This window comes from Malaclemys terrapin, chromosome 9, assembly GCF_027887155.1.
Source record: "Malaclemys terrapin pileata isolate rMalTer1 chromosome 9, rMalTer1.hap1, whole genome shotgun sequence".
In the NCBI taxonomy this organism is placed as follows: domain Eukaryota; kingdom Metazoa; phylum Chordata; order Testudines; family Emydidae; genus Malaclemys; species Malaclemys terrapin.
In genome coordinates this window covers 38,891,107-38,902,354 of record NC_071513.1, presented here as the reverse complement: position 1 = coordinate 38,902,354, position 11,248 = coordinate 38,891,107, and the positions used below count along the sequence as shown (strand labels likewise).

Below are 11,248 nucleotides of genomic sequence, written 5' to 3'. Positions count from 1 at the left end.
GAGATTTCCCAGTCCCAGAGAGCTTTATTCACAGTGGTAGCTCCCATTTGGGTTTGATATACCCAGAAGTCCCTCCCTAGCAATAAGGAAATATACAAGAGCAGCAGATTCTTTCCACATATTTTAATGGATTCCATAACAATGAACAAGATGGAGTTTAGAACTGGATCACCTGGCCCTGTAAGAGAAAAGACTGATTAAGTGTATGCAATACAGAACCCTACCATAAACATTTCAATTCGCCTCAGGGACCCCTATGGAGCACTATTCAAACAGCACCCTCTCACAGCCATACTGAAAATCCAGTGACTAACATTACTCTCCAGAGTTGGCCAAAAGCCAACTCTGCAACCTCATTAGTTTCTCCATTAACTAGTTACAGCCAACGAGCAGCAGGATCTTTACATTAATATAGAGGTGGCTAAGATCTGCTGGCCAGCTCTGGAAGTGTAGTTTTCTCACCATGCTCAGCACTGAAGTGGCCACAGTCCACAGTTTAACTTTCACCCACAATCCCTCTCAGCACATACCTTTCTTTTCTTATCTCCTCCCAGCTCAAAGTGCTTGCACCTCTTAATGGCCAGCATTCTCTTGGACCTGCAGTTGGGCTCCACACACTCAAGCCTCAGCACAATCTTCTTCGTGGTTTTGGCCTGGAGAGAGAAAAAGTCAGTGAACAGAATATTCCCAGTATCAGGCAAAGCCAGCCATCATTTAGCCCTAGAGAGGAACAACTCGTCCTGACGTACACTGCAGGCTAGGCGCTCCAAGGCCTTGCGGGAACAAAAACCCAGCAGCCTTGGGAGTTTGGAGACAAGAAATCTGGGAACAAACTCAACTTCCTATTCGGAATGAAGAGCACAGAGCTGACAAAACCATGGGGCCAGTTTCCCAGCACAGATCTGTTACCACATTTCAGTCCTGGCCTGCAATATTCTGTCCATCCACAGGTTCTAGTCTGGGTCCTAGAGATTAATGGTAATCCTAACCAGCAGCACTCCTTTTACCACTGGCTACTCAAATAGTTTCCAATACTACCAAGCAAACCAGATTATATTATGGTTCTGACAGACATGAAACTACACTGAACACAGCCATCCTTCTGCTTGTTACCCAAGGACGGCAGTCACCAACTGTGCCACACAGCCAGCATGCTAAAGCTACTTTGCAATGTCTCTCCCTATGCTCCTAATAGACCCAAGCAACACTAAAAAGCCACCAGTCTTAAAAGATGACCTGCAAATTAAAAAGTCTGAGTTGTGCCTGTGTTCGTTATAAGGACCTGGAAAAAAGGTTATGGGGCTAATTCTGCTTTTTTTAAAATTACATTAGAAATTCCAATCTTTTTCCTGGAAGCCAAGAGAGAACCAAAAAACTAAGATAATACGCTGAGTTCACTAGTCCCCATTATCAGAGACATCTAATGAATCTTCCAGCAAAAACAGAAAACCAGACATGACACTCCAGATATTTCTATGGTTAAAATAAAAGTAAATCTCCCCACGCATTTTTTTAAATAAGGGCAGTTCTCCAGGCATCCTTTATACTTATGAAGCAGTGAAAGTGGGTACAAACCCATTTTCCCCCTCAGATCACCTTTAATGTAGTGTCTTAGGCCTGGGCTACACAGTTGTTGCACTGTATAACTATTTTTTTTTAAAAGCAAAAATCATCTTCCTAACCAAAACAGTTATAATAGTAAATCTCTTAGCGTTGACACTGTTTATAGACATTGGATTTTTAAAATTCTTCCAGTTGTAACGATTTAAGGTATCAGCAATATGAGCAAGTGAAAGGGGTAATTTCATTTCTATCCCCATTATGTCCCTTTAAAAAAAGTCAGTGGGACGGCCATTCCCTTCTGTCATTCAAGGGACATTGGCCAGCCCCGGCCAGGAGCAGAGCCCTGGGCTAGCTGCCGGTACCCAAGGACGGCTGCAGAGCACTGGGTCCCGGCCAGGAGCAGAGCCCTGGGCTGGCTGCTGGTACCCCAGGCCAGCAGCGGGATGAGCAGGCCCGGACCCCAGCTGGCAGGGGGCCGGGCGGCTGGAATCCCAGGCCGGCAGCAGGCTGAGCGGGGCCAATGGCCGGGACCCTGGCTGGCAAGGGGCCGGCGGCCAGAACCCCAGACCATCAGTAGGCTGAGGGGGGTTCTGCTGGCTCCTCCTAGCTGGAGTCCCGGTCATTCGCCCCGCTCAGCCTGCTACCAACCATGGGTTCTGTTCATCCAGGCCAGCAGCAGGCTGAGCGAGGCCGGTGGCTGGGACCCCAGCTGGCAAGGGGCCAGTGGCCGGAACTCCAGACCCTCAGCTGGCTGAGCGGGTCGGCGGACAGAGCCCCAGACCGGCGGCGGGCTGGGGTTCCATCAGCCACGCCCCCCCACCCGGCTGGCAGCGGGTGAACCGCCGCTGGTCTGGGGTTCCGTTGCCAGCCGGGGTCCCCACTGCCAGCCTAGGGTTCTATTCACCCAGGCAGGCAGCGGACTGAGTGGGGCCGGCAGCCAGAACCTTGGCTGGCAGCAGCGTGCCAGTAAAAAAAAAAAAAAAAAAAAAAAAAATTGGCTCGCGTGCCACCTTTGGCACGCATGCCACAGGTTGCCAACCCCTGCACTAGACAAAGGCATGCTACTTCAATCTACCATGAGGAAAAATTTCCCGTTTGGCCAAGGAGCAGCAGAGGAAAGAAATGAATTCAGGTACAAAAGGGCAAAACCTGTCATTAATACAAGTTGCTGAGCCTCAAGAACAGCAAGATTACACTCACTGCACCCAGTTTAGACCCATGCCAACATGCACTGACATCCCTACCCAAGGCTACCTACACATGCTATGAATCTCTACTCAACAAACCATGCCAGGCTATAGGAGTCTCTGAATTACCTCTGTTCACCAGAACACATGAAATTGACCAGAAGGTTTCAACACCCTCTTTCCTTTAGCATGCTCACCTTCTTACGGAAGATAGGCTTTGGCTGACCACCATAACCACTCTGCTTCCGATCATATCTCCTTTTTCCTACAGGGAAGAAACAAAACTATTCAGGCCAACAGTTGAAACTCATGAATGTCCAAAAACAACAAGGAGTCTGGTGGCACCTTAAAGACTAACAGATTTATTTGGGCATAAGCTTTCGTGAGTAAAAACCTCACTTCTTCGGATGCATAGAGTGAAAGTTACAGATGCAGGCATTATATACTGACACATGGAGAGCAGGGAGTTACTTCGCAAGTGGAGAACCAGTGTTGACAGGGCCAATTCAATCAGGGTGGATGTAGTCCACTCCCAATAATAGATGAGGAGGTGTCAATTCCAGGAGAGGAAAAGCTGCTTCTGTAATGAGCCAGCCACTCCCAGTCCCTATTCAAGCCCAGATTAATGGTGTTGAATTTGCAAATGAATTTTAGTTCTACTGTTTCTCTTTGAAGTCTGTTTCTGAAGTTTTTTTGTTCAATGATAGTGACTTTTAAATCTGTAATAGAATGACCAGGGAGATTGAAGTGTTCACTTACTGTCCGATTTGTGTCCATTTATTCTTTTGCGGAGGGACTGTCCGGTTTGGCCAATGTACATGGCAGAGGGGCATTGCTGGCACATGATGGCGGACAGTCCCTCCGCAAAAGAATAAATGGACACAAATCGGACATCAGGAATGGTAACATACATAAGCCAGTAAGTGACTCCTTGTTGTTTTTGTAGATACAGACTAACACGGCTACCCCCTGATACATGAATGTCCAAGGATCCTGAGAGCTTCCACCCCATAATCACTATAGATTGTTAAACAGTTATGAAACCTAACAAATTCTCCACACATATCCGCTCCATTATCCCTTGTGCTTATTACCTCAAGAGCAATACATTACCCACTGCTAGGATTCAAACCCCCTTGGGCTCCCACTACCAGTAGTAATCATAACCCCATTATTGTCCACACTGGTGGTATATCTCACAGAGTAATAAATTCCTGCCTCCCAATGGAAAATTAGTCTAGAAATGCACTGATCTGCCCCTTACCCTGAGCATAGAGAGAGTCCTTGCCCTTCTTGTACTGGGTCACTTTGTGGGGCTGGTGCTTGCCACATTTCTTGCAGTAAGTCCTGCGGGTTTTGGGGACGTTCACCTAGCAGAGAACAATGTAGCATGTTAGAGTAATTGCCATGTAATCTGCCTGGGGCGTTCGAGCATTTCAGCTAAAGCAGTGCTAAGCATGAGCAATGTCACCCTGCCCCCTTTCCCCCCAGCAACTGGGATTACTACCAGTACACGAGTGCCTCTCTCTCCCGGCACAGGCGGGCGGTGCCCACTAATCCCACTGCCTCGACACAGCAGGTAAAGCGAGGGGACGTGGGAGATGCCGCCCAGCCCCGAGCAGTGCAGCCAGCAGTGCCGGGTGAGCGCCCCCAGCCCATGCCCGCCCACCACGGGCTCGGATAATAGAGGGGAGACAGCCCCCCCTTCCTGCCTCTCCTCGCACCCGGCTCCCAGGAGCTGACAGGGCCCCAACCCACCCGACCGAGCCACGGCGGGATCTCCCGGATCGGCCCCGGCCGAGTCCCTCCATAGCGGCTCCCCGACGCATGTAGCCCGGCCCCGAGCTCAGGCGAGTGGTCCCCGAGGCGGATGGCGGCGGATACACCCAAGGCTGCCCCCTCTCACCATCCTGCCAGCAGCAGCAGCGACAGCACGGAAAGAAGGAACCTGCCCCGGAAGCGGAAGGGAATAAACAATAGGGCGGAACAATAGAGTGAAAAGGGCGAACCAGAGCGCCGGTTGGCGACCATGGAGTGTGGCAGCAGCGAGCAGTGCGCCACCTACTGGAGAGAAACAGATATTGCTGAGAAGGATGAAAGGAGACCGTTCATTGGTTGGGAAAGATCCTGGCTGGGCCAGTATGAGCCATAAAGATGAAGGAGAGCCTCTGATTGGTTGAGCTCCTGCCCAGCGTGGGGCAGAGGCCACTGGAAGGGGTTGTGCGTGGCAGTGAAATGCCGCAGCTGTATGAGTAAAAGGTGCTTTGCACGTGCCGGATCTACTGCATAACCGAAGAAGTGGGCTGTAGTCCACGAAAGCTTATGCTCTAATAAATTTGTTAGTCTCTAAGGTGCCACAAGTACTCCTGTTCTTTTTGCATAACCTGTGTGCAGGCATGTCTGTATTTGCACGAACCCAAAGCCTGTGGGTGCAGTTGGGGGTCGTCTAGTTGTACATAGCAACAGAGGGTCCTGTGGCACCTTTAAGACTAACAGAAAGGTGCGAGAGGATTCTCTGTTGCTTTTTACAGATTCACACTAACACGGCTACCCCTCTGATACTAGTTGTACATGAGGCCCTAGGGGCCTGACCCTGAGAGATGACACTGGAGTCATTGGGAGTTGCAGGTCTTAGGCGCGGCTGTGCAGAGTTCAGTGCCCCCACCTGGGGATTTTGGTATGTTCTTCAGGGAAATGGATGTAGTTTGTGGAGTAAAACTGCCCTGTCCATTATTCCCGAGTGTTTAGGGTTACCATATCTCATAAATAAAAAAAGAGGACCCTCCACGGACCCTGGCCCCGCCCATTTTCCCACCCCTAGCCCCGCCCCAACTCCGCCCCTTCCCTGCCCTAACTCCGCCCCCTACTCCCTCCCACTCCCAGCCAGGGGGAAAGGGCTGCCCCAGCGCTACCGGCTTCAGGGTTTGCCGGGCAGCCCCCAGACCCTGCACCCCCAGCCGGCGCTTCCCCAGCGCAGCTGGAGCCCGGGAGGGGAAGCGCCCAGCCGGGGACGCAGGGTCTGGAGGCTGCCCGGCAAACCGTGAAGCCGGTAGCGCTCGGGCTTTGGGCAGCCCCTGTGCCTCCGGACCCTGCGCCCCCAGCCGGGCACTTCCCCTCCCGGGCTCCAACGGCACAGGGTCCGGAGGCACGGCGGCTGCCCGAAGCCGGTAGCGCTCGGGCAGCCTGGCTCTTAAACAGAGTCGAAGAGTCGGGGAGGAGCAGAGCTGCCATTTTCCCGGACATGTTCGGCTTTTTGGCAATTCCCCCCGGACGGGGGTTTGACTACCGAAAAGCCGGACATGTCCGGGAAAAAGAGGACGTATGGTAACCCTTCGAGTGTTACCAGCCCTTTCCACAGACAGAACGCGTGCAAAGGTGCAGGTCATTCCATCTCATACCAACAGGGTGTCTACTGGGGAATGAAATCCTTAAATGACAAAGAAATTCATAATACTGCCAAGGCAGCAAAAATGCAGAAGTGTATTTCCTCTTATGTTACCATTTTTATCAACAGCAAAAAATTACCCTTAGCTAATGACTCAGTAGGAGGAAGTGACTGGCCATGTCTCTGCCTCCAGCTCCAGAAAGAGCTCCAGTTAAATATGGCACATTAGTAGGGGCTGTCTCTGCCCCTCTCACCCCTACAATCCCCGTTGCCCTACATGTGGAGCAGCTGGCTCTGCCCCTCTCCCCCCACACATCCCTTTGTCCCACATGGGGAAGGGAGCTCCAAGGTCTACATTGCAATAAAACTCCCACGTCTGGCCTGGGTCAGCTGGACTATAAAATTGCAGTGTAGATGTTCAGGCTTGGGCTGGAGCCTGGGTTCTGGGACCCTCCCCCTGAGCCCAAATGTCTACACTGCAATTTTTCAGCCCCACAAGTCCAAGTCACATGATCTGGACCAGCCACGTGTATTTTATTGCTATGTAGACAGACCCTTACTGTCTCCACCCAACTGCTCCACATTTCTCATGTGTCTTGTCCTGTTCTCTCTTGTCCTGTTCCTCTGCCTGTCCTGTCTCTCCATCTGATCTCCCTTTTATTGTCTGTCTGATGTCTGTCTGTTTGTGGCTCCATCTGTCCTCTCTCATTCTGCCTATGCCTTGTGTCCCTCTCCTTCCATTGCTGTGCCCCTGCCCATTGTCCCACCCTGCCTTTCTGCACACACACCTCCTACCACTCACAGGCCAACACCATGGCTTGGCCCTGGTGCCCTCTCTGCATAGGACTCATGGTGGCACTGTTGGAGGCTGCCTGTGGGATCAAGAGGAAACAAAGCTACTGGCTTAAGTCAGAAACCAAAAAAGGGAACTGAAAGGGTGGGGTTAGCTCTCAGTGGCCTTCCTTCCTCCCTCTCAGCTCTCTGTGAGAATGAGTCGCCTGCTGCCATTCCTATCACTAACCGACCACCCCTGCATTTCAAACCAGTTGCCCACTGGCTGTTCTGGAGTCTGAATGCCACTGGGAAGCCACCCTTAGTGAAGAGAGCCAGCTCTGGGGCAGGCGCATGGAGGAGTGACAGGAGATCACCAGTAAGTTTCTGGAGACCCATTGGACCCTGTTGGGTGTGTGGAGGGGAGGTGATGAGGGTTGAGATGGTGGCTGCTGTGCGTTGCACTGAGACCGGGAGGGGAGTGTCCAGCGTGTGCCACATGGAGTAAGCAGAGAAGGACATGCCATGCTTGGGAGCAATGCCCAGCAAGGGGTGTGGTATCCAGAAGGGAGGAGGAGCGGGTGTGAAAGCCATCGTCAATTCATAACGAATGTGCCAGACAGGCGGAATGACTGTGAAGGGTGGCTGCACAGTGTGACACGAGCAACATGAGATGCAGGATTGGAAAGTGTCTGGACGTCTCATGGGCTACACAGGGAGACCCCATAGACCCTAGAGATCACCCAGTGTGAGAGTACATCCAGGGCCTGCACACAAGGCCAGAGTCTACAAGGGGTCAGAGTCCATAGGGTTAGGACTTGGGGAGGGTAGAGGTGGGGGGAAATCACACACAGGGTCAGACTACAGGAATGTAGGAACTGCCAAATCAGGGAAGCCCAGTAGCCAATCGCCTCTCACAGTGACCAGTGCCAGCTCGTTCCGAGGACAGTGCAATGACCAGTCGGGCAGGACCATGTCCAAAAGGGAAGTTTCTTCCTAGGCAGTTAGTCCTGAAACAGGAGGATGCATGACCTTTATACATGTCCATTTTAGCTTGTGGGACTGCAGATATTATTAATCACCTAAATGTCTCATACTTATTTGGATCCTACTTGGCTCTGTGCCTCAGGAATGCCTTGTGGCAATGAGTTCCCCAGGTATCAATAGCAGCAATTCACATGGGGTCAGGATTGGTCTGGGGGCTCACCATGGCTTAGAGTCCCCATAAGGTTCACACAGTGGGTGACAGGGCCCTGATGTCCTCCCAGGCTGATAACATGGTCTCTGGTGTACACAAAGGGATCAGGGGCCAAGGAGACAGAACAAGGTGGTGGGAGTCGGGACTCCTGGTTCCATTCCCAGGTCTACCACTGAATTATTGTGTAACCTTAGGCCAGTCACTTCCTCTTGCCACGACTCAGTTTCCCCTGTGGCACCATAGTGATAATGGCATGCACCCACCTTGCAGGCGTTGTCATTTATGTGTAAATGGCTTTGAGATCCATGGCTAGAAGGTCAAGGTGGGCAAAGCATGCCTAGATGTGACTGCCCTCCCTACCCGCCCAACCTATGGGCAACAACAGAACTGAGCTGGAGCGTCTCAGCTTCATATAGCGCCACCTGCAGGGCAGCAGAGACACTGCCGAGTCCAGAGCATCAGCCGGGCAGGCAGAGGGGGAAGGGAGAGATGCAGAGCAGGGATGAGGGAGCAGCAGGGGAGAGTCCATATGGCAAAGGGTGCCTCTTGTTTCTTGTCTCCAGCACCCCCTGTCTCTGGCTGTCTTTCTCCCCAGCCTCCTGCCTCTCCTTCCCCAGTTGTCAGCCTTGCAGCTCCCACCTTGCCCTCCCTTTGTCCATCTCGTCTGCGCAGACGTGGCCTGCTGATGTACCAGCCAACTGGCTACAGCATGCTGCAGGGAAGGAGGAAGCCTGGCACCCAGCATACAGTTTAGTATGGCTAATGGCTTTCTTCTTCTCTGGCTGGCCAGGTCCACCTGAGCTCCTCCAGCAAGGGGAGGAGGGAGCTGGCCGAGCTGAATGATGGACAGGAAAGGGTGGCCGCTTCTGTTCATCATGACAAAAAGGCACCTGTTTCTGCTAGCGAGTCAGGGGCAGGGGTAGGGGCTCCAGCTCTCAATGAGGGGTTTCTTTCTAAGATACAAGACACTCGGCTGAGTCTCAGCATAATTTGAACACTACTGTGGTTTGATAAGTGGGGTCCCAGGTGTTCTGCTGCCTAGACATGATGAAAACCTGCTCCCTTGCTAAAGGAATGTGCTAAAGTGCTGTGATCTAGCAGAGAGGAGGCAGTCATACCTCAGGGCTGGGTGTATCGCCGGGTGTGGCGGTACCTCGGGCTAGGCGCGTCACCGGGGTACCTCGGGGCTGGGCGTGTCGCCGGGTGCGGCAGTACCTTGGGGCTGGGCGTGTCGCCGGGGCTTGACAGGGCAAAGATGATACTGTGTTCGCCTTCCCCTTCGTTTTTTGGTCACTGAATTTTATTTCACACAGTTAAGGCTCTGAAGTGCAAAGATCGTTTCTTGTAAAAACTTCTTGTTAAGCTGCGAGCCTGAAGTGGCTGCTCCCCACCAAGTGAAATCAAACTGCACAGCCAGAGATAGTTGCTCCCAGGACTGAGCGCTAGGTAGGCTAAGGACATAAAATTGATCCCCACTGGGGAGTGAGGAGATCCAGGCACAGAGGCCTCCTGAAATGTCTTGTCTTAACCCCGGACTTCTCAGAGCTCTGAACTCCGCTGTCATTGTTTTATCTCTGAATCCATCCCTTGCTAAAGAACCCCCACCCCCTCCCCTACACCCATGCTGGGGAGTTCCTTCAGGCCATCTCTTGCCACTTCCTTTCCCTGCTCCATTGCTGGTCATCACTGGACTGACTCAGCAAACTACTGCCCTGGCACTTGAATGGGGAGCCCACAGTGTGTTGGGGTCAGAAGTAGGGCTGGCAATGGGAATTACCCCTGTCTAAGGTTAAACTGGCGGAGTGGCTATATGCAACCCCTTGCCATCCAGGACCTGGCATGTCTGCATTTCAATTATTATCTGCTTCTCATGGCTTCTAGAGGGCCCTGGGCAGCACTAACATAAGTTAGAGCATCCCTGAGGCTACTCTAAATTGCACCAGGGGCCAGCGAAGGCCCCAAATGACCCCAGAATATAACATGGTCCTTCCCCTTCCCAGCACTGAGCATAGGAATGTAGCAACTAGAATCAAGGCCTCTCTCTACCCTGCCCACTCCAGCCCCAATCCCCAGTGTGAACCCAGCCAGCCCTGCTCTCCAACCCCTCCCGTCTCCTGCTACACTCCAGGGAGCCCAGCTCCACTCTGCCTTTGCTCTGTGTTCAGACCTTGTGTTTGTGCCAGGAGCCAAGCCCCAGCAGAGCAGGAATCCCCAAGTGAGTCCATTTGAGAACTCTGCCCCTGCGGGCATCTTCAGTTGCTTCCAGGGTGTCAGTGCTCATTGAGAGCAAACCTGGCTCCAGTTAAAGCAGCATGTTTGACTGCAGAGCCTTGATGGCTGGGTTATGCAAATCCCACAGTGGCACAGATGAGTGAGCTGGGCAGGTTCCTCTCAGGGGGGCTGAGGGCTGTAGCTCAGCTCAGCCACGTGTGTCTCACTTTCAGCATAGGGACAAGATGATCAGGGAGGAGGGGCAGTCGATGAAATCACAAAGCAGGACACTAGCACAGCTGTGTACTGCAGGATTCCTCTGGGGTTCCTGAACCAAAGCTTAGCATCTATTAAACTTAGAAACAAACTTATATTGCCAGGAACACGTAATCCAAAAAGCAGCCTCAGTATTTTAGCAGCTGCCACATTTTCCTGTGATCAGCCTCTTCGAAACGGCTCTTCTGCTTAGCTCTGTCTCCACACTAATTGCACACAGATGCAGACTAGAACATTAGTTGAAACAATATATTGGGCCAAATTCCACATTGCAGCGCCCCTTGATTTCAGCTACAGTTAAAAACAGCATCCTGGTCTACCATCTTTTGCTTTTTCACCCAGGTCCTGCTAGGCAAGAGGAACCCAGCCATTGACATGGACCCCACATTCCTACTTTTGCATATACCGCAAAAGAAGTAACGCTTTAGTTGCTGTGTTGACTATTATACAGTGCTCCTCTGTCCCAGGCTCCAGCTATCATTCAACCTCTCCTCTTCCCCATGGCTACACTGATGATCAGGAGTTACCCATTCAGTTATAGTGGCCTCATTGGGACACACTTTTACACCCGGGATTGTTCTTTGCCCTTTACATCAGAGACAGTAACAGCAGAGGGTCCCTGCCAGTAAGAATACAGCTGGGGGAGGGAGGGGTTCC

General features: G+C 52.1%; 2 protein-coding genes across 2 annotated transcripts in view; one reads left to right on the top strand and one right to left on the bottom strand.

The window, feature by feature from the left end:
• Positions 1-108: 108 nt before the first annotated feature.
• On the bottom strand, positions 109-4,794 carry RPL36A (ribosomal protein L36a). Its single transcript, XM_054039677.1, has 5 exons — positions 4,657-4,794; positions 4,015-4,120; positions 2,948-3,015; positions 531-653; positions 109-178 (listed from the first exon to the last, which is right to left on the bottom strand). The coding sequence occupies exons 1-5, from the start codon at positions 4,657-4,659 to the stop codon at positions 158-160; spliced, it is 321 nt and encodes a 106-aa protein (XP_053895652.1). The 5' UTR covers positions 4,660-4,794; the 3' UTR covers positions 109-157.
• A 2,334-nt stretch (positions 4,795-7,128) lies between these two features.
• BTK (Bruton tyrosine kinase) overlaps positions 7,129-11,248 on the top strand; it is a 29,177-nt gene continuing 25,057 nt past the window's right edge. Inside the window, exon 1 of the mRNA XM_054039857.1 lies at positions 7,129-7,285. The gene's annotated coding sequence lies outside the window, so the exon portion shown is untranslated. The remainder of the gene's footprint in view (positions 7,286-11,248) is intronic.